This window comes from Coregonus clupeaformis, chromosome 34 (assembly GCF_020615455.1).
Source record: "Coregonus clupeaformis isolate EN_2021a chromosome 34, ASM2061545v1, whole genome shotgun sequence".
Taxonomy (NCBI): Eukaryota; Metazoa; Chordata; class Actinopteri; order Salmoniformes; family Salmonidae; genus Coregonus; species Coregonus clupeaformis.
Window position 1 is genome coordinate 13280817 of NC_059225.1, and position 23341 is coordinate 13304157.

Genomic DNA, 23341 nt, shown 5'->3' on the forward strand with positions numbered 1-23341 from the left:
TTAGTCTTGCAAAGGGACAATGACCCCAAGCATACTTCCAAAGTTGTGGCAAAATGGCTTAAGGACAACAAAGTCAAGGTATTGGAGTGGCCATCGCAAAGCTCTGACCTCAATCCTATAGAACATTTGTGGGAAGAACTGATAAAGCGTGTGCGAACAAGGAGGCCTACAAACCTGACTCAGTTACACCAGCTCTGTCAGGAGGAATGGGCCAAAATTCCCCAAACCTATTGTGGGAAGCTTGTGGAAGGCTACCTGAAACGTTTGACCCAAGTTAAACAATTTAAAGGCAATGCTACCAAATACTAATTGAGTGTATGTATACTTCTGACCCACTGGGAATGTGATGAAATAAATAAAAGCTGAAATAAATCATTCTCTCTACTATTATTCTGACATTTCACATTCTTAAAATAGTGGTGATCCTAACTGACCTATAACAGGGAATTTTTACTAGGACTAAATGTCATGAATTGTGAAAAACTGAGTTTAAATGTATTTAGCTAAGGTGTATGTAAACTTCCGACTTCAACTGTACACGACTGCATATGTGTATACACTTATTTACATGATCATCTGTGTGTTCACTACTACTATTGTTGGTACGGTACACACAAATTATACACTAGTAGCAATATCTTGATTACACATACAGAACATGCAGAGAACACTGACATTACTGAAATACACACAGTCACCACATTCACCATTTTGTTTTGTTGCTTTATTTCGTTTTCAACATTTTATTATTTGGGACTCAAACACTTGTCCCATGAGCAATGGAAAGGAGAGGACAAGAGAGCACATCTCTTACACACGTACAAGACTACTACGCGTAAATCACTATCATAAGAAAAACAACAACCAACCAGCCCAGGCGATGTCCACGTCACACGCCTGCAATAAATAGTCACTCTGCTTAGGTATTTCATGTTAATCTTCTGTACAGATAGAGGGGGTAATGAATTATAATTACATCAACTGATGTCGTCAGGTGCACAGCTAGGGCCAGAGACCATGTCCAAAACAAACGGGGAGGGAGGGGCAGTGCAGGGTTTAAGACTGAGATGAGACGTCTCACACACAGACATGTAAACATACACACATTAAGGTGTTGGGGCAGATCATAATACAAGAACACAGTACATTTCGTTCTCTTTTTGCCCATACACATTCACACAGAGGAGGTTGGGTGTAAACACAAGGCAGTGGAATGTGAGGTTGCAGTGGAGGTTGTTGCAGAGAGAGAGGGGGTGACCCAGAGACATGCACTGCCCCTGGGGTCAGAGGTAAGGGGTCAGGGGTGAAAGGTCAGGGGGGGGAAGGCTCAGTCCTCCAGACTGCGGAAGGAATTCTGCATGTCCTCCAGCAGCTGGGCGTAGTCAGCCTTGATCTTGGCCTCACCCTCCTTCACTGGATCCTATAACAGACCAGATATACAGAGTAACACAGAGGCTGGGTCCTATAACAGACCAGACATATAGAGTAACACAGAGGCTGAGAAACAGAGACAACACCCCAAAGAGGCCGTAATACAGACAAATGGTAAGAGAAACTCAGATGGAGACAACATAGAAAGACACAGAGAGATACAGGGAAAAACAGACACGTACAAGGAGAGAAAATAAAACAAGTAGAAAGAAAGACAAGGAACACACGCGGGCGGGCGCACACACACACACACACACACAAAGATGGAGAAACAGTCAGACTGCTGCTGTACCTTGAACTTCATGGAGCTGAGTTTGTAGAGGATCTCTCCCAGGTGTTCTCTGATCATTGACCAGGTGATCTTGTTGTCGCTCTGAGCCGTGGTCTCCACTGCGTGCCGCGCCATGTCGTAGAACGCTATGATGTTGGACAGGATGCCCACCGTCTTATAGAAGGGACAGAACCTGCAGGGAGTTTAGAGGGCAGGGAGTTACAGTCTTTCAGTATTTGCCGGAAATATTTGAGTAGGTCAGACGGTGACACTGTGTTTTACCTGTCGTAGGGGGTGTAACCGTTCTGTTGCAGGAAGTCATCCTTGAGGAGCTTGGCCACCTCCAGGGTGATCTTATCAGTTTCGGCCAGCGAGGCCTGTCACCAAGACAACAAGGACAATATTAAGTTCCATCCTCGCTTCATTTACACAGATCTCAAAACGATGGGCAGCTGGAAACTCATAGGCATCCTCCATGTTTCTTTCACCTACTCTGAGAGATAAAATACTTTACAACTATAGAGATGAAGTCCAATGTTATCCCCATAGAAATAAGAATGAATAGAACAATGATGGCATAATGGGTAGACTGGCAGCCATTGGTTATCCCTGCCTTCTCATTCTTCACCCTCCCCTTCGTTCCCTCTCACCTTGCCGACCAGCTGTACGATCTCAGCCAGGTCCTCCTCCTCTTGCAGGATCTCCTTGGCCTTGGTGCGCAGCGGGACGAACTCAGGGAAGTGCTTGTCGTAGTACTCGTCCAACGCCCGCGTGTACTTACTGTAGCTGATCAGCCAGTTGACTGACGGAAAGTGCTTCCTCTGGGCCAGCTTCTTATCCAGACCCCAGAACACCTGAGAGAGAGAGGGAGGGAAAGAGTTAGGGGGGCAGAGAGAGGGAGAGGGTGGGAGAAACGATGAAGGAGGCAGGTAGAGAAGAAGAGGATGAAGATAAGGATTGATCATTGATAATCCCTAAAGCTGATCTGTATTTCTTTGCTCCATATGTATGAGTGTGGTCTATCAGAGCCAGATAGAAACAGGCTGTATCCATACCTGCACGATACCCAGGGTAGCCGATGTCACAGGATCAGAGAAGTCACCACCAGGGGGAGACACACTGAGGAAAGGGAACAGAACACCAGTCACATGTGGTTATAACGTTAGAAGAAGAACTCCACTTCTATCTATTCCAGCGTGGCTAGACTGTGTTGGCAGGTTAACTGTACTCACGCCCCCACGATGCTGACGCTGCCCTCTCTCTCTGGGTTGCCCAGACACTTCACCCTGCCGGCACGCTCGTAGAATGACGCCAGACGGGCACCCAGGTAGGCAGGATAACCACTGTCTGTGGACATACACAAAATGTGTTTACTTTATGACGAGCTGATTTAGACCTAGTTCACCCCACTAGCCTTAGAAGCTGTCCTATACATTGCTTTAAAAAAGGCAACTATTTTGTATTTTGGGTGCTACCAGCAGCCACTCACCAGCGGGCATCTCAGCCAGTCGACCAGAAATCTCCCTGAGAGCCTCGGCCCATCGAGAGGTTGAGTCAGCCATCATGCTCACGTTGTAGCCCATGTCCCTGAAGTACTCAGAAAGTGTGATCCCTACAGGCACACGGAGAAGTAGGTTATTGGTTAGGGGGTGTGCTCCATGTTGTGGTCTCAGGCCTGCCATTGGCTGGGAGGTGTGCCGTGATGTGTTCTGGGCCCTGTGATTGGTTCTTACCGGTGTAGATAGAGGCCTCTCTGGCAGCCACAGGCATGTTGGAGGTGTTGGCCACCAGCGCTGTTCTCTTCATGATGCTCTCAGTCTTCCCATCCACCTCCATGGTCAGCTATTGGACAGACACACTGTCAATCATCCTTACCTCCAATTAGAAACAGGCTAATGGTAATAGTGATGATCGTGATAATCCAATGACATAACACCACCAACCTCAGGGAAATCTCGCAATACTTCTGACATCTCGTTCCCGCGCTCCCCGCAGCCTACGTAGACGATGACGTCACTGTTGGAGTACTTGGACAGGGACTGGGAGATGACAGTTTTACCACAGCCAAAGGCTCCGGGGATGGCTGTGGTTCCTCCCTGGACACACCTGGACACAGAGACAGACAGGTAGACACAGGCAGAACAGACCAGGGGCAGGGAGATGGAAGCAAAGGTTGAGTATATTGGCAGAAACAGATAAGAAGTTGTAATTGAGTTTCTTTGTAGCAGAATAGCAAAGACAGATAGATAAAGGACATTCTGAGAGTTTCCCTGAAGCAGAGATGGAGAGAAGGATGAAGGTGAGAGAGGGAAAGGTGGGGTAAGAGAGAGAGGACTCACGGGAAGAGGGCGTCCAGTACTCTCTGTCCGGTCAGCAGTGGGTGATTGGCGGGTAACTTCTCTGTGACCGGGCGAATCTGTCGCACTGGCCAGACCTGGACCATGGTGAACTTCTCCTTCATCCCCTCAAACTCCAGCTCCAACACCACGTCCTGAAACACACACACACACACACCCCAAACCCTCAGTCCAAATACATAAATTACCACACATGCATTACTATGGATTGAGACTAGGGAGGTGGAACTAACCGAGACGTCATAGTTTCCGGGGGGAGCCACATAGGTGACGGTTCCTCTGTTCCTCGGAGGCAGCATGATCTTGTGCTTGATAAGGGAGTTCTCAAACACCATCCCGTAGATATCACCCCCTGTGATGTGACTGCCCACCTAAGGAGAGAGCGACGATGAGGGGTTAATGCTGAAAAAAGTCCACGTTTTTGTTGTTCAGTTCAGTATGTGCTCTAGGGCAGGGTTTCCCAAACTCGTTGACCACTGGTTGTGGTACCAGGACTGAGTTTGGGAAACCCTGCTCTAGGGTCACTTCAAACTGTGTATTCAGTAGCACACTTAGTAAACCACTCAACACTTTTATTAAAACATTGACATAAAGTAGTAGGACACACACTCACCCGTAAGCTCTTGACGGGGGAGAACTCCCATTTGAGGTCTCGGTTGAGGGCTCCGATGTTCACTCCACGGGGGATGTAGATGCTCTGTGTTAGGTCGTTGATGTCCTTTAGGGGGCGCTGGATACCATCAAAGATGGAGCCCATGATGCCTGGGCCCAGCTCCACAGACAGAGGCTTCCCTGTCCGCAGCACTGGGTCCCCAACAGACACGCCCGCTGTGACAACGCTCAGGAACACACTCACCGTGTGTGTGTTTCAGTAGATGGCAGTCTTCTCATGTTGAGTGATATCAAGAGACTGCTACGGCTAGTGTATGAGACTGAGTGCATTCTCAGTCTGTGAAAATAGAATGTTTAATAGAATGCGACATTTAGAAAATTGAGTATGGTTTAAAATGGCAGGATGTTCTACTCATTTCGGCTTTTCATCTAGTAGAATTAGATGCATACGTTTCCACAACGCATTGGAAGATGTGAGCTGCGAGTGATAGGCCCTAGTTCTCTTCAAGTAGCCAAACAACAAAATTAGGCTAGTTAATTGGGAAGATGACTAATAGCGAAGCTTCTGCGGGGGTGTTCAAATGTAGGCTAAGTAGTTTTTGTTCTCCTTAAAATGATCACAAGTATTGGATCGTAGGCTACATCTTTGAAAACAGAAGTCTTATAAAAAAAAAAGTGTGGATTTCTGTTCTCTCATTGAAAAGTGTTTCTTGTTCTCTTAGCCTTTGTCAGAGCTTTTAAACTAAATACTAAACCTTTTGATTTCTGAATGTGTTGGCACTGGGGACTCGGGATGTGGCTGCAATAATGATGTCATGTTAATCAGGCCTTTTGATTTGAAGATATGGATTGTTTTAGTTTTGTAGGCTAGGCTACCTAATTTCATTATTTAATGAATGGATCAAGCCTTAGCAGTCATTCTGATCTCGTTCTCAATGATCAGTGCTTTAGTTTATTATGTTGCTGTCCAGCGGTTCTGAATTTGCCATGCACCTGACTGTCAACGTTTTTCTGTGCAATAGCCTTTTGATTTGAACATTTGAAAAGTGTTGGTGTGTGTACTAGGCTATTTCATTGAATTTATGTTACAGCACTTTGGTTTCACTAATAAATATGTTGAAATGGAACCAAATGATCGGTTTCTGTCTTCAGTCCTTTTTTAATAGGATAAATGGGCTACAGTATAGGTTGAATGTGATAGTCTGCCCATAACCAGCCTGAGTAGGCCTATAACTCCATTCCTACTCTATTCAGAGTTTAGAGAAATTAATCAAGTTGGAAATGAGCTATTATCAGGCTGGTTAAGGCAATGCATGTCTGTTAAATTTGCATTCGGCCCCGCCCCACCTACTCAGCCAATCAGAAGCAGCTACTGCGTTGCGGCCGTGGCATACTTTTTACTAAACGGTACGTGCTAAATAGTATGTGATGAGGAGCACATAGTATGCAGTTGAACTATGTAGTACGCTGGTATGGGTATCCGACCACGGCCTGTGTGTATGTACCGTAGAAATATGTTCAGTAATGAACACACAGGTGATCATGTAAAGATACAGTAGGTGTGTACACACACACACAACTATCTGAAGGGAGTATATAGACAGTCAGGTACAGTAAAGCTTGCATCCCAAATGGCACCCTATTCCCTTTACAGTGCACTTCTTTTGACCAGGGTCCATAGGGCTCTGGTCAAAAGTAGTGCACCGTAAAGGGAATAGGGTGCCATTTGGGATGCAGCCACAGTCAAGTGCAGTAACAGTGCAATATAACCCGTTAGGATACATGTCTCCTCGTAGACCTGGATGGTGGCCATGTCTCCCTCCAGCCTGATGATCTCTCCCACCAGCTCACTGTGGCCCACTCTGACCAGCTCATACATGGCTGCTCCCGCCATGGCAGTGGCTGTCACCACTACAGCACAGCCAGGGGACAACACAGGTCAGAGGTCACACAGCAGGCAAACACCAGACACATGCAAGAGGGATGGATGTGATGTCTAGTCCAAACTTAACACCAGATTAGTGTAAGCAATATTGGTGGAAACAGCCTAGCCTACTACAAGACGTATAGATGGGGCTCTTCTTCAGCTAAAAGCATTTGAAGGCTAAACAGAGGTACTGGTGACAGATGAATGTGAGTGATAGTGACCTGGGCCGGATACACCATGGACGTATCCAAACTCGCTCTCCTTCTCTTCATCACAGATCTTAGGCAGCTTAGACAGGTCCATCCTGACAGGCTAGATCTGTGGGAGAGAAAGAATAATGGAGTGAGTGTGTGAATGAGAGTGATAAAGGGAGAGAGAGAGAGAAGAAAAAACAGAGAGTCTCTCCCAGTTACTTTAATCTGGGAAGAATCGTGCACAGTTGAAGACTGCTTCTGGTTATTTCGAACAACAAACGCCACAGTGCTAGTGCTACTTTTAGAATGGTTCTCTGTATATACAAGTGCGTCTGCTAAATGACTAAAATGTAAAAATTTATATACAGTGAGGGAAAAAAAGTATTTGATCCCCTGCTGATTTTGTACGTTTGCCCACTGACAAAGAAATGATCAGTCTATAATTTTAATGGTAGGTTTATTTGAACAGTGAGAGACAGAATAACAACAAAGATATCCAGAAAAACGCATGTCAAAAATGTTATAAATTGATTTGCATTTTAATGAGCGAAATAAGTATTTCACCCCTCTGCAAAACATGACTTAGTAATTGGTGGCAAAACCCTTGTTGGCAATCACAGAGGTCAGACGTTTCTTGTAGTTGGCCACCAGGTTTGCACACATCTCAGGAGGGATTTTGTCCCACTCCTCTTTGCAGATCTTCTCCAAGTCATTAAGGTTTCGAGGCTGACGTTTTGCAACTCGAACCTTCAGTTCCCTCCACAGATTTTCTATGGGATTAAGGTCTAGAGACTGGCTAGGCCACTCCAGGACCTTAATGTGCTTCTTCTTGAGCCACTCCTTTGTTGCCTTGGCCGTGTGTTTTGGGTCATTGTCATGCTGGAATACCCATCCACAACCCATTTTCAATGCCCTGGCTGAGGGAAGGAGGTTCTCACCCAAGATTTGACAGTACATGGCCCCGTCCATCGTCCCTTTGATGCGGTGAAGTTGTCCTGTGTCATTAGCAGAAAAACACCCCCAAAGCATAATGTTTCCACCTCCATGTTTGACGGTGGGGATGGTGTTCTTGGGGTCATAGGCAGCATTCCTCCTCCTCCAAACACGGCGAGTTGAGTTGATGCCAAAGAGCTCCATTTTGGTCTCATCTGACCACAACACGTTCACCCAGTTCTCCTCTGAATCATTCAGATGTTCATTGGCAAACTTCAGACGGGCATGTACAGTGGGGAGAACAAGTATTTGATACACTGCCGATTTTGCAGGTTTTCCTACTTACAAAGCATGTAGAGGTCTGTAATTTTTATCATAGGTACACTTCAACTGTGAGAGACGGAATTTAAAACAAAAATCCAGAAAATCACATTGTATGATTTTTAAGTAATTAATTTTCATTTTATTGCATGACATAAGTATTTGATCACCTACCAACCAGTAAGAATTCCAGCTCTCACAAACCTGTTAGTTTTTCTTTAAGAAGCCCTCCTGTACTCCACTCATTACCTGTATTAACTGCACCTGTTTGAACTCGTTACCTGTATAAAAGACACCTGTCCACACACTCAATCAAACAGACTCCAACCTCTCCACAATGGCCAAGACCAGAGAGCTGTGTAAGGACATCAGGGATAAAATTGTAGACCTGCACAAGGCTGGGATGGGCTACAGGACAATAGGCAAGCAGCTTGGTGAGAAGGCAACAACTATTGGCGCAATTATTAGAAAATGGAAGAAGTTCAAGATGACGGTCAATCACCCTCGGTCTGGGGCTCCATGCAAGATCTCGCCTTGTGGGGCATCAATGATCATAAGGAAGGTGAGGGATCAGCCCAGAACTACACGGCAGGACCTGGTCAATGACCTGAAGAGAGCTGGGACCACAGTCTCAAAGAAAACCATTAGTAACACACTATGCCGTCATGGATTAAAATCCTGCAGTGCACGCAAGGTCCCCCTGCTCAAGCCAGCGCATGTCCAGACCCGTCTGAAGTTTGCCAATGACCATCTGGATGATCCAGAGGAGGAATGGGAGAAGGTCATGTGGTCTGATGAGACAAAAATAGAGCTTTTTGGTCTGAACTCCACTCGCCGTGTTTGGAGGAAGAAGAAGGATGAGTACAACCCCAAGAACACCATCCCAACCGTGAAGCATGGAGGTGGAAACATCATTCTTTGGGGATGCTTTTCTGCAAAGGGGACAGGACGACTGCACCGTATTGAGGGGAGGATGGATGGGGCCATGTATCGCGAGATCTTGGCCAACAACCTCCTTCCCTCAGTAAGAGCATTGAAGATGGGTCATGGCTGGGTCTTCCAGCATGACAACGACCCGAAACACACAGCCAGGGCAACTAAGGAGTGGCTCCGTAAGAAGCATCTCAAGGTCCTGGAGTGGCCTAGCCAGTCTCCAGACCTGAACACAATATAAAATCTTTGGAGGGAGCTGAAAGTCTGTATTGCCCAGCGACAGCCCCGAAACCTGAAGGATCTGGAGAAGGTCTGTATGGAGGAGTGGGCCAAAATCCCTGCTGCAGTGTGTGCAAACCTGGTCAAGACCTACAGGAAACGTATGATCTCTGTAATTGCAAACAAAGGTTTCTGTACCAAATATTAAGTTCTGCTTTTCTGATGTATCATATACTTATGTCATGCAATAAAATGCAAATTAATTACTTAAAAAACCTACCATGAAAATTATAGACTGATCATTTCTTTGTCAGTGGGCAAACGTACAAAATCAGAAGGGGATCAAATACTTTTTTCCCTCACTGTACAAGTGTATTGATTTGTGTTTTTATGGCTGACTGCATCCCAGTCCAGACCATAGTGGGTTAGAGTCCTGGCTGGGACACTACTGACTCAGTCATTAGAAGGTCAATGGGATTCTCATCCAACTCACTATCCATTCATCCATCCATCTAGTCACGAAATGTGGGGATGTCCAAACTTTTGACTGGTAGTGTATATATACAGTGGCTTGCGAAAGTATTCACCCCCCTTGGCATTTTTCCTATTTTGTTGCCTTACAACCGGGAATTTAAATGGATTTTGGGGGGGTTTGTATCATTTGATTTCACAACATGCCTACCACTTTGAAGATGCAAAATATTTTTTACTGTGAAACAAACAAGAAATAAGACAGAAAAAACAGAAAACTTGAGCGTGCATAACTATTCACCCCCCCCCCAAAGTCAATACTTTGTAGAGCCACCTTTTGCAGCAATTACAGCTGCAGGTCTCTTGGGGTATGTCTCTATAAGCTTGGCACATCGAGCCACTGGGATTTTTGCCCATTCTTCAAGGGTAAACAACTCCAGCTCATTCAAGTTGGATGGGTTCCGCTGGTGTACAGCAATCTTTAAGTCATAACACAGATTCTGAATTGGATTGAGGTCTGGGCTTTGACTAGGCCATTCCAAGACATTTAAATGTTTCCCGTTAAACCACTCGAGTGTTGCTTTAGCAGTATGCTTAGGGTCATTTTCCTGCTGGAAGGTGAACCTCCGTCCCAGTCTCAAATCTCTGGAAGACTGAAACAGGTTTCCCTCAAGAATTTCCCTGTATTTAGCACCATCCATCATTCCTTCAATTCTGACCAGTTTCCCAGTCCCTGCCGATGAAAAACATCCCCACAGCATGATGCTGCCACCACCATGCTTCACTGTGGGGATGGTGTTCTCGGGGTGATGAGAGGTGTTGGGCTTGCGCCAGACATAACGTTTTCCTTGATGGCCAAAAAGCTCAGTTTTAGTCTCATCTGACCAGAGTATCTTCTTCCATATGTTTGGGGAGTCTCCCACATGCCTTTTGGTGAACACCAAATGTGTTCGCTTATTTTTTTCTTTAAGCAATGGCTTTTTCTGGCCACTCTTCCGTAAAGCCCAGCTCTGTGGAGTGTATGGCTTAAACTGGTCCTATGGACAGACGTTTCTGATAAAAAAATGTAACCCAACCCTGATCTGTACTTCTCCACAACTTTGTCCCTGACCTGTTTGGAGAGCTCCTTGGTCTTCATGGTGCCGCTTGCTTGGTGGTGCCCCTTGCATAGTGGTGTTGCAGACTCTGGGGCCTTTCAGAACAGGTGTATATATATACTGAGATCATGTGACAGATCATGTGACACTTAGATTGCACACAGGAGGACATTATTTAGCTAATTTTGTGACTTCTGAAGGTTTGGTCGCACCAGATCTTATTTAGGGGCTTCATAGCAAAGGGGGTGAATACATATGCACGCACCACTTTTCCATTATTTATTTTTTATACTTTTTTGAAACAAGTTATTTTATTTTTTTCACTTCACCAATTTGGACTATTTTGTGTATGTCCATTACATGAATTCGAAATAAAAATCCATTTAAATTACAGGTTGTAATGCAACAAAATAGGAAAAACGCTAAGGGGGATGAATACTTTTGCAAGGCACTGTATATATATTATATACAGTACCAGTCAAAAGTTTAGACACACCTACTCATTCAAGGGTTTTTCTTTAACTATTTTCTACATTGTAGAATAATAGTGAAGATATCAAAACTATGAAATAACACATACGGAATCACGTAGTAACCAAAAAAGTGTTAAACAAATCAAAATATTTTTTATATTTGAGATTCTTCAAACAGCCACCCTTTGCATTGATCTGCCTTCTGTGGCTCATTTGGTAGAGCATGGCGCTTGCAACGCCAGGGTTGTGGGTTCGTTTCCCACGGGGGGCCAGTATGAAAAATGTATGCACTCACTAACAAGTTGCTCTGGATAAGAGCGTCTGCTAAATGACTAAAATGTAAATGTAAATGACAGCTTTGCACACTCTTAGCATTCTCTCAACCAGCTTCACCTGGAATGCTTTTCCAACACTCTTGAAGGAGTTCCAACATATGCTGAGCACTTGTTGGCTGCTTTTCCTTCACTCTGCCGTCCGACTCATCCCAAACCATCTCAATTGGGTTGAGGTTGGGGGATTGTGGAGGCCAGGTCACCTGATGCAGCACTCCATCACGCTCCTTCTTGGTAAAATAGCCCTTACTCAGCCTGGAGGTGTTGGGTCATTGTCGTGTTGAAAAGCAAATGATAGTCCCACTAAGCCCAAACCAGATGGGATGGCATACCGCTGCAGAATGCTGTGGTAGTCATGCTGGTTAAGTGTGCCTTGAATTCTAAATAAATCACAGATAGTGTTACCAGCAAAGCACCCCCACACCTTAACACCTCCTCCTCCATGCTTTATGGTGGGAACTACACATGCAGAGATCATCCGTTCACCCACACCGCGTCTCACAAAGACACGGCGGTTGGAACCAAAAATCTCCAATTTGGACTCCAGACCAAAGGACACATTTCCACCGGTCTAATGTCCATTTCTCGTGTTTCTTGGCCCAAGCAGGTCTCTTCTTCTTATTGGTTTTCTTTAGTAGTGGTTTCTTTGCAGCAATTCGACCATGAAGGCCTGATTCACACAGCCCCCTCTGAACAGTTGATGGAGGGGGAGAGAGAGAAACGGAGAGAGAGAAAGAGAAGGAGAGAGAGTGGTAGAGAGGAGAGAGAGAGAGGTAGAGAGGAGGGAGAGAGAGAGAGAGAGAGAGAGAGAGAGAGAGAGAGAGAAGGAGAGAGAGAGGTAGAGAGAGAGAGAGAGAGAGAGAGAGAGAGAGAGAGGAGAGAGAGAGAAGGAGAGAGAGTGGTAGAGAGGAGAGAGAGTGGTAGAGAGGAGAGAGAGAGAGGTAGAGAGGAGGGAGAGGGAGAGAGAGAGAGAGGTAGAGAGGAGAGAGAGAGAAGGAGAGAGAGAGAGGTAGAGAGGAGGGAGAGGGAGAGAGAGAGAGAGAGGTAGAGAGGAGAGAGAGAGAAGGAGAGAGAGAGGTAGAGAGGAGAGAGAGAGAGAGAGGAGAGAGAGAGAAATAAATACTAGTGTCCTGATGGATGGGAGGAAGGGTAAGTGGCGTTTCTCCTTCAGAATGAATTGGTCTCAGCAGAGAGACAGGCGTTTCTCCTTCAGAATGAATTGGTCTCAGCAGAGAGACAGACATTTCTCCTTCAGAATGAATTGGTCTCAGCAGAGATGTGTCTGTGACTTGAACTCTGTGAAGCATTTATTTAGGCTGCAATTTCTGAGGCTGGTAACTCTAATGAACTTATCCTCTGCAGCAGAGGTAACTCTGGGTCTTCCATTCCTGTGACGGTCCTCATGTGAGCCAGTTTCATCATAGCGCTTGATGGTTTTTGCGACTGCACTTGAAGAAACTTTCAAAGTTCTTGACGTTTTCCGTATTGACTGACCTTCATGTCTTAAAGTAATGATGGACTGTCGTTTCTCTTTGATTATTTGAGCTGTTCTTAACATAATATCGACTTGGTCTTTTACCAAATAGGGCTATCTTCTGTATCCCCCCCAAATGCATTAAGAAGGAAAGAAATTCCACAAATTAACTTTTAAGAAGGCACACCTGTTAATTGAAATGCATTCCAGGTGACTACCCCATAAAGCTGGTTGAGAGAATGCCAAGAGTGTGCAAAGCTGTCATCAAGGCAAAGGGTGGCTATTTGAAGAATCTAAAATATAAAATCTATTTTGATTTGTTTAACACTTTTTTGGTTACTACGTAATTCCACATGTGTTATTTCATAGTTTTGATGTCTTCAGTATTATTCTACAATGTAAAAAATTGTAAAAATTAAGAAAAACCCTTGAATGAGTAGGTGTGTCCAAACTTTTGACTGACCATATGACATTCTCCCAATCCTCTTCTGGATCATCCAAATGCACTCTAGCAAACTTCAGACGGGCCTGGACATGTACTGGCTTAGGCTTCTACTTCCAGCTTATACATACTAAATACATTTTACGGACACAATGTATTTTACAATAGTTCTCGTTTGTTTTTAATCCCATCCTTCAGCTACCCTCAAACCCTTCCATCTATCTCTGAAGAGCATCCAGTCTGATTTCTATTTGCCATATATTTTAACTGTGCTGTTTGACAAAAGTTCTGAACCTATATCCATTTTACAGACACAGTATACAGTGGGGGAAAAAAGTATTTAGTCAGCCACCAATTGTGCAAGTTCTCCCACTTAAAAAGATGAGAGAGGTCTGTAATTTTCATCATAGGTACACATCAACTATGACAGACAAATTGAGGAAAAAAAATCCAGAAAATCACATAGTAGGATTTTTAATGAATTTATTTGCAAATTATGGTGGAAAATAAGTATTTGGTCACCTACAAACAAGCAAGATTTCTGGCTCTCACAGACCTGTAACTTCTTCTTTAAGAGGCTCCTCTGTCCTCCACTCGTTACCTGTATTAATGGCACCTGTTTGAACTTGTTATCAGTATAAAAGACACCTGTCCACAACCTCAAACAGTCACACTCCAAACTCCACTATGGCCAAGACCAAATAGCTGTCAAAGGACACCAGAAACAAAAATGTAGACCTGCACCAGGCTGGGAAGACTGAATCTGCAATAGGTAAGCAGCTTGGTTTGAAGAAATCAACTGTGGGAGCAATTATTAGGAAATGGAAGACATACAAGACCACTGATAATCTCCCTCGATCTGGGGCTCCACGCAAGATCTCACCCCGTGGGGTCAAAATGATCACAAGAACGGTGAGCAAAAATCCCAGAACCACACGGGGGGACCTAGTGAATGACCTGCAGAGAGCTGGGACCAAAGTAACAAAGCCTACCATCAGTAACACACTACGCCAGGGACTCAAATCCTGCAGTGCCAGACGTGTCCCCCTGCTTAAGCCAGTACATGTCCAGGCCCTGTCTGAAGTTTGCTAGAGTGCATTTGGATGATCCAGAAGAGGATTGGGAGAATGTCATATGGTCAGATGAAACCAAAATATAACTTTTTGGTAAAAACTCAACTCGTCGTGTTTGGAGGACAAATTGGGGGGTCATTTAGCAGACGCTCTTATCCAGAGCGACTTACAGGAGCAATTAGGGTTAAGTGCCTTGCTCAAGGGCACATCGACAGATTTTTCACCTAGTTGGCTCGGGGATTAGAACCAGTGACCTTTCGGTTACTGGCACAACGCTCTTAACCACTAAGCTACCTGCCGCTCTTAACCACTAAGCTACCTGAATGCTGAGTTGCATCCAAAGAACACCATACCTACTGTGAAGCATGGGGGTGGAAACATCATGCTTTGGGGCTGTTTTTCTGCAAAGGGACCAGGACGACTGATCCGTGTAAAGGAAAGAATGAATGGGGCCATGTATCGTGAGATTTTGAGTGAAAACCTCCTTCCATCAGCAAGGGCACTGAAGATGAAACGTGGCTGGGTCTTTCAGCATGACAATGATCCCAAACACACCGCCGGGCAACGAAGGAGTGGCTTCGTAAGAAGCATTTCAAGGTCCTGGAGTGGCCTAGCCAGTCTCCAGATCTCAACCCCATAGAAAATCTTTGGAGGGAGTTGAAAGTCTGTGTTGCCCAGTGACAGCCCCAAAACATCACTGCTCTAGAGGAGATCTGCATGGAGGAATGGGCCAAAATACCAGCAACAGTGTGTGAAAACCTTGTGAAGACTTACAGAAAATGTTTGACCTGTGTCATTGCCAACAAAGGGTATATAACAAAGTACTGAGAAACTTTTGTTATTGACCAAATACTTATTTTCCACCATAATTTGCAAATACATTCATTAAAAATCCTACAATGTGATTTTCTGGATTTTGTTTTCTCATTTTGTCTGTCATAGTTGACGGGTACCTATGATGAAAATTACAGGCCTCTCAACTTTTTAAGTGGGAGAACTTGCACAATTGGTGGCTGACTAAATACTTTTTTTCCCCAATGTATTTTACATTAGTTATCTTGTTGTTTTTAGTCCCACCCTTCAGCTCCACTCAACCCCTACCATCTATCTCTTAACACCATCCATTTGCCATATATTTTTCAACTGTGCTGTTTCACAAAAGTTCTGAACCATTCTATTCTCATAGTTTCTACAGATTGTAAATTAAAGATAATTGTTTTTGCTAAAAGTATTATTATATTATTTATCGATTGACTGACTTTTCAAATCACCCAGCAGTGTTATTTGCAGAGTTAGCTCCAGGTAAATATTGCAATTCTTCAGCCATTCCTGGACCTGAGTCCAAAAAAAGCTACAAATGGACAGTACCAAAACATATGATTGTCTCTTCGCAGCTAAATCTGCAGAGCTGGGACGGTTGTATCACCCTGACATATATATATATATATATATAATATACACAGTGGGGGAAAAAAGTATTTAGTCAGCCACCAATTGTGCAAGTTCTCCCACTTAAAAAGATGAGAGGCCTGTAATTTTCATCATAGGTACACGTCAACTATGACAGACAAAATGAGAAAAAAATATCCAGACAATCACATTGTAGGATTTTTTATGAATTTATTTGCAAATTATGGTGGAAAATAAGTATTTTGTCAATAACAAAAGTTTCTCAATACTTTGTTATATACCCTTTGTTGGCAATGACACAGGTCAAACGTTTTCTGTAAGTCTTCACAAGGTTTTCACACACTGTTGCTGGTATTTTGGCCCATTCCTCCATGCAGATCTCCTCTAGAGCAGTGATGTTTTGGGGCTGTCGCTGGGCAACACGGACTTTCAACTCCCTCCAAAGATTTTCTATGGGGTTGAGATCTGGAGACTGGCTAGGCCACTCCAGGACCTTGAAATGCTTCTTACGAAGCCACTCCTTCGTTGCCCGGGCGGTGTGTTTGGGATCATTGTCATGCTGAAAGACCCAGCCACGTTTCATCTTCAATGCCCTTGCTGATGGAAGGAGGTTTTCACTCAAAATCTCACGATATATGGCCCCATTCATTCTTTCCTTTACACGGATCAGTCGTCCTGGTCCCTTTGCAGAAAAACAGCCCCAAAGCATGATGTTTCCACCCCCATGCTTCACAGTAGGTATGGTGTTCTTTGGATGCAACTCAGCATTCTTTGTCCTCCAAACACGACGAAGTTGAGTTTTTACCAAAAGTTATATTTTGGTTTCATCTGACCATATGACATTCTCCCAATCCTCTTCTGGATCATTCAAATGCACTCTAGCAAACTTCAGACGGGCCTGGACATGTACTGGCTTAAGCAGGGGGACACGTCTGGCACTGCAGGATTTGAGTCCCTGGCGGCGTAGTGTGTTACTGATGGTAGGCTTTGTTACTTTGGTCCCAGCTCTCTGCAGGTCATTCACTAGGTCCCCCCATGTGGTTCTGGGATTTTTGCTCACCGTTCTTGTGATCATTTTGACCCCACAGGGTGAGATCTTGCGTGGAGCCCCAGATCGAGAGAGATTATCAGTGGTCTTGTATGTCTTCCATTTCCTAATAATTGCTCCCACAGTTGATTTCTTCAAACCAAGCTGCTTACCTATTGCAGATTCAGTCTTCCCAGCCTGGTGCAGGTCTACAATTTTGTTTCTGGTGTCCTTTGACAGCTCTTTGGTCTTGGCCATAGTGGAGTTTGGAGTGTGACTGTTTGAGGTTGTGGACAGGTGTCTTTTATACTGATAACAAGTTCAAACAGGTGCCATTAATACAGGTAACAAAGTGGAGGACAGAGGAGCCTCTTAAAGAAGAAGTTACAGGTCTGTGAGAGCCAGAAATCTTGCTTGTTTGTAGATGACCAAATACTTATTTTCCACCATAATTTGCAAATAAATTCATTAAAAATCCTACTATGTGATTTTCTGGAAAAAAAATTCTCAATTTGTCTGTCATAGTTGACGTGTACCTATGATGAAAATTACAGGCCTCTCATCTTTTTAAGTGGGAGAACTTGCACAATTGGTGGCTGACTAAATACTTTTTTTCCCCACTGTATATAACATTCTATTGGTTGCAAGAATTTTATATAATAATTTAAATGGAAAACGTTTTAATCCGGCGTCATTTTGCGTATCAGTTCATAAACCATGTGCCATGGAATCGGTACATATAAAATCTCTTCCCAACTATTTTGCAATATTTATGGCACAGCTGTCGATTTGTTGGTCCTTAAATTAAACTGGTATTCTTTTTTATTCATCACAATTTTCTTTAACCAATTTTGGTCTTTAATGCAGGGCTGACAGACAAGTTCCTTACTTTTTCCCCCTTCCACTTGCCTCTTCCATTTTTGTGGTAATGCTGCAATTAGTTGGTTGTAATTTTGGATAGAGCAGACATTTCCATATATTTTTGTTAGCTGCATGTGTGACAACTCCACCAGTCCTATTTTTGATATCATTTACAAAGATTAAAAATTAAAAATAAATCCAAAATATATTTTTTTAGCAAATAGTATATTTGAGTTTAACCATAATATTTGGATTATTTGTTCTGTCTTTTCTGGTGGATTAAACTGAAATTGCAACCAACTTTCTAAGGCTTGTTTTAAAAAAGTACTTTTGGGTGTCAGGGAAAATGTACGGAGTAAAAAGTACATTATTTTCTTTAGGAATGTAGTGAAGTAAAAGTTGTCAAAAATATAAATAGTAAAGTAAAGTACAGATACCCCAAAAAACGACTTAAGTAGTACTTTAAAGTGTTTTTACTTAAGTACTTTCCACCACTGCCAATCGCACAGACAACCAGTAGAGCAACTGCAAATGTAATTGTATTCAACATTCTGGCTTGTAAGAGAAAATGTCCAAGATTCTGCAGTGTTTTGTTTGACTGTATACCAATAAATCTGATGGCTACTAGGATCATATTCTGTACAATAAGACCAAACGCATAAATAGGACAAATATTAGTTCAATAAAATATGGAACAGTAAATGTTCAATACATCTTTTGTTTTGGCTCAAGTTAGCTAGCAGCTAGCTAGCTCACAGCAAAGGTGTCAGCTAGAGATGACGTGCAGGAGCTTGCAGGGATTTGTAGTCTTGCATGAGGTCTACTTCGATGCCAATAACATTTTCAAATCTGAGTGTAAATAAAACCAAATATATTGATAAGTCACCTTGTCCGAGAGAAATTTATACAATTATCAAAACACAGCCCTTATTTGAAGTGTTTCTAAAATCCACAATGGATAAAATGGTGAAAAAACAATTGGAACCATTTCAGGCTCAATTGGCTGGAAAACCCTCAATGCTTCAGGAAGCTTTGTTTCCTCATCACTACCAGCAACTAAAAGAAAAGAACACCCACACCAACTTGGTTAGGGAGTGGAAATAAACATGGACCAAACCAAACAGGGAGACACAAAATAAAAGGCTTTGTATTCACAACCTTAAAGAGGTCTAGCTCTTCCAACATCTCTCATGCCAACTGGAGCGTTGGCTCTGCAGCTCTTAAATATCACCTGTGCCAGCAGAGGTGCCGCTATTTTTTACCTTTATTTAACTAGGCAAGTCAGTTAAGAACAAATTCTTATTTACAATGACGGCCTACACCGGCCAAACACGGACGACGCTGGGCCAATTGTGCGCCGCCCTATGGGACTCCCAATCACGGCCGGTTGTGATACAGCCTGGAATCGAACCAGGGGGTCTGTAGTGACGCCTCAAGCACTGAGATGCAGTGCCTTAGACCGCTGCGCCACTTGCAACCCATGACTAACGAGGCGACAGGTGCAACACATCCTGACCAACGAGGATGATTCCAATCAGTGCTCGTCCACACCTAAATAGAACCAACCTCGAAATCCAAAGCCTGTAAGAATACACACTACTAGAGTAGGACCATAACTAAACCATATGGTTTCACACAGACAAATTCCCTACCACACATAGGCTTAAAATTAAGCTTGCTGCAATTGTGAGAGACTTGCATATATAGCACACTATCAGAAATGGTCTGCACACACACACATCCCAGTCTGTCTGTTCTGTTACCATGGCAATGGCACCCCTTACCCGATCTGTAACCATGATGATATCCCAGAGACATCAACATCAAGACGCACGACTTACCAGCATCAAAAGTGAGAAGCAGGACACACACCTCCCCTCTCCTCTCCCTCTGTACTTCAGGCCTGGTTGATTCTCACAGGGTATGACGCAGCACGCTAACATTAAAGGGGAGATCCCTGGCACGCATCAATGTATGTCTGTGCTCTTCTCTCTACGTCCCGCTCGCTCTTTTACACCTTATGTGAAGGCTATGCTTCTCTCTCAAACGCTGCATAATAGCCTATGCTTCCCTTTCTTTGTTTTACTCACACACAATCTGTCGTGACTTAATCTCATCCATCCAGGCAGAAGTCTGCAGGTGCTCTAACACGGGGGGCTGACACTTCATGATACTCCCTCAGCAATAGTACTCCTGCATCTATACTGCGGAGGTTTAACAACCCCCATCACTCACTCTCTGTAGAGACATACACACCATCCCTGCTTCAGTGCCCTTTTGTCCTTACCACAGATAGGGTATTTTCCTCCATGCTAGACTGGTCATCTTATCTGTGTAGAAATAGCCCCCCCCAACAGGTCTAGTCTGTAGCTACAGGATACAGAACTAATGATGGCTCAGGATGACCTCCACAGTCCACACCAGTGGACAGGACAGACTTAGTAAGCATTTAAATGCATTCTTCAGATATGAGACCATCTTCTCTTTATCTCTTGATCTTAACTTGATTGTTAAATTCCCTATGGATTAAAACTTGCCTTGTAAAACAGGCCGAAAAACACTGACATACACAGGCAAAGACACACACTTAGACTGAAATTAATAATTCACCATTCAATCACTTCCATTGTGATTTTGGCATAGAGACTAGGAATATATGCATGAGGCGTCACATGACTGTGGTGCATGACTGGCTGAGTTATATAGGGCCATTTGAGGAAGTGGAAAATCCTAGTGTGGGGTAAGATTGGGAAGTCCACTCAATGTGTGTGTCTTGGTAGTTTGTATGATATGCTAGACACACTGATTCACACACTCAGAGTCCAGTCTTTGAAGAGCTAGATGAGTGAACTTTAATCCCTTGACACAGAAGTGTACTTGTCTGGTCTTATAGCAGCCACCTACCAAGCTAAGAAATCTCTGGTACGATGCAGGCAGAAGTTTCCCTTTGAAACAGATCTAGGATCAGCTTAATCTCCCTAAAGTCCCAACCTTTATGGGGGAAAAAAATGTCAAGGCCAGGGGTAGGGAAAGTAGTCAGAGTGTAAAACCCAGACATGCTTCCAGGTTCTATGGACTCAGCCACATCATGACGTATGGAATCCTTTTAATCGAGGATACACTCCCATCACTGAGCGCTGCAGTGTTACAATGTAAATGATCCGTAGTAAGGAATGTCTGTCCTGTGAGTGTAACCAGTAATCAAACACAAAGCACCATTAGCCTAATAAAATTGTCTCCTTAAGCATAATCCGTCTCATAATGCAACTAGAGCGAGTGGTGGTTCCAAGTTGTTGCATAATCCTGCAAACCCAAAAGCTCATACTGAATTTCCTGTTTGAGTTTTAAAAATGTTACAAAACAGTGCTAATCTACTCAGTCAGTGCATCCCTAGTTGTCAAAATGGATTTACATATTTACCAACAACCACCTACAGGCTGAGATCCTAGGGGCTGGGAGTTGAAGTAGCCCATAAAATAACTAATAGGCCTATATAAAGGTTAAAAGTTTCTGGGTTACATTTCGGGCTGGAAGTGGAAGCAGTGATACAAGCTCTATGCTCACTGTTGTCCCGCAAGGAGAAAATGCCCCAAAGGGCAAGTCTAGGATCAAGTTCTCTGTTGTCAGTCCTAATATTGACCCAAAGAGCTGCAACTAAAACTGGTCCTGAATCAACACTTGGGGACAACCATCAGCTTTTTAACTAGCTGTTCTTTTGAACTCTTCTGTTCTTTCTTTGTTGTCAAGATAGAAGACACAAAGGGTGGATCTCATTCTCAAATAGTCCTGAGGCTTCCTTTCCCTTCCTTGTCTCGTCTCCTTCCTTTGATAAATGCACTGTTGGTTAAGGGCTGTAAGTAAGCATTTCACTGTAATGTCTGCACCTGTTGTATTCGGCGCATGTGGCCAATAAAATTTGATTTGATTTGATTTGACACTGCACTAATCTATAGCAATAGACAGGTGGAAGAAAATCCCTCGGTGGGATTCCACATTATTGCTTTAACCTACCCTCACTTCTCAGAAAGGTGCAGCAGATTAAGAGGAGGAGAGGATGTGAACCCACATTAGACTATTGAGATTCACCCAAAGAGGTCCTATCCTATGAGCAGACACTTCTGATGAGAAATTCAACATCCAAGTAAGGATGTGGTGGGGCCTTTCATTTTCTTACCTGACTCGTCTATCCCTGTCCATGTCACAGAAAATAACAACACGTTACATTGTAGCAAGTAAAACAATTATCCATTGATCAAATGAGAGACAAATCCATTACCTGCTGCGGCACGATTTTTACGTATTTTTGCGGAATAACACCTGACATTTGAGAAGCTACCCTGCCAGATTTGCAATTTATTTTATGATGGTGATCGAAATCAACCCAATAATGCAAACATGTTTTATATATTAATTGACCGCAGCTGCAGCTAATCCATGTTATTTGTCATATTGTTCATTCAAATAGTCCTATACTTGAATGAAACACCACGACCATAAATTATTTTTAATGTATTTTCCAATTAATAAATTCAAATGATAAACAACATCAGACTAAGTGAAATAACATGGATAATTACGCAGTTTCATGGATAGCCATCGTTGGCTACATTGTTGGCGATTTAAAGCATAGGTCATCTGTCAAAATCGCTGGCTCTGCAAATTTTGATGCATTTCGAAAATTCATCAAAATGATGAACAATTACATAATATAGACATTGCATTTAATCTGATATGATGACAATAAAATGATAGTTACCTTCAGAAATGAAACGGGCCAACGTCTTTATCCTCTGCCTAGGGAAGATGAGTGGCGATCATGCGATAGCAATGATCAGCTGACTTCATTCACGCAGAGCTTTGCAAAGCGCAGAAACTCTGTGGCGAGACTCACAACCACTGCAACTGCTTCCATTGTGGCTCAATCCCACTGCGTTGTCAAAGACTATAGAGGGAAATACAAAATACTTTCTCTTGATATTCGTCTATAGCTTGACATTTAAAAAACCCCACCAACAATAGAACAGAACAGTTGATGAGCAGCATCATAGCAGTTTATTCAGCAATTAGACATGTTCTACGCATGAGGCTCGGATCAAGAAAATATGGAAGGCTCCACAATAGACGGAGGGCAGAAAAACAAACAGTAGAATTATGTTGTCTTTTTCGAGAAAATACCTTTGCGTTTGAGCCAAAATGGCGGTAGAACCATAGCATGTTCCTGTTGCGTGTAAAAAATATGGATTACACTGGAGATTTGCATGACGATAGTTTACAGCAATACTATGAATTGAAATTAAATATCAAAGTTGTGCCACAAATTATCAGAAATTGAATAATAAAAAACGTATGCAAAAATGACATTCAAAAATCTAACAAAAATGTCAAAGGTCAATCCATACTTCAAGAACAAACATCCCGAAATGTTTAAATATTTCAAACACAGAACTTGGTTTATAATAAAAACAGTAATATTTTTTGTCATT

General features: G+C 43.3%; 1 protein-coding gene across 1 annotated transcript; it reads right to left on the bottom strand.

The window, feature by feature from the left end:
• Positions 1–702: 702 nt before the first annotated feature.
• On the bottom strand, positions 703–22977 carry LOC121549827 (V-type proton ATPase catalytic subunit A). The gene is made up of 15 exons (XM_041861736.2): positions 22615–22977; positions 6820–6916; positions 6454–6582; positions 4673–4887; positions 4293–4430; positions 4042–4193; positions 3646–3808; positions 3436–3544; positions 3192–3314; positions 2935–3049; positions 2758–2821; positions 2353–2556; positions 1985–2079; positions 1724–1895; positions 703–1420 (listed from the first exon to the last, which is right to left on the bottom strand). Exons 2-15 carry the CDS (start codon positions 6899–6901, stop codon positions 1328–1330), a joined length of 1854 nt encoding a protein of 617 aa, XP_041717670.1. The 5' UTR covers positions 6902–6916; positions 22615–22977; the 3' UTR covers positions 703–1327.
• Between the last annotated feature and the right edge of the window lie 364 nt (positions 22978–23341).

Bases quoted from the DNA above. Each gene is read 5' to 3' on its own strand.
- LOC121549827 (XM_041861736.2), bottom strand. From the start codon at position 6,901: ATGGACCTGTCTAAGCTGCCTAAGATCTGTGATGAAGAGAAGGAGAGC. The intron at 3,809-4,041 runs GTGAGTCCTCTC...CTCTGTGTCCAG, and splicing joins GTACTGGACGCCCTCTTCCC to GTGTGTCCAGGGAGGAACCA. The intron at 2,822-2,934 runs GTGAGTACAGTT...CCCTTTCCTCAG, and splicing joins AGCGTCAGCATCGTGGGGGC to TGTGTCTCCCCCTGGTGGTG.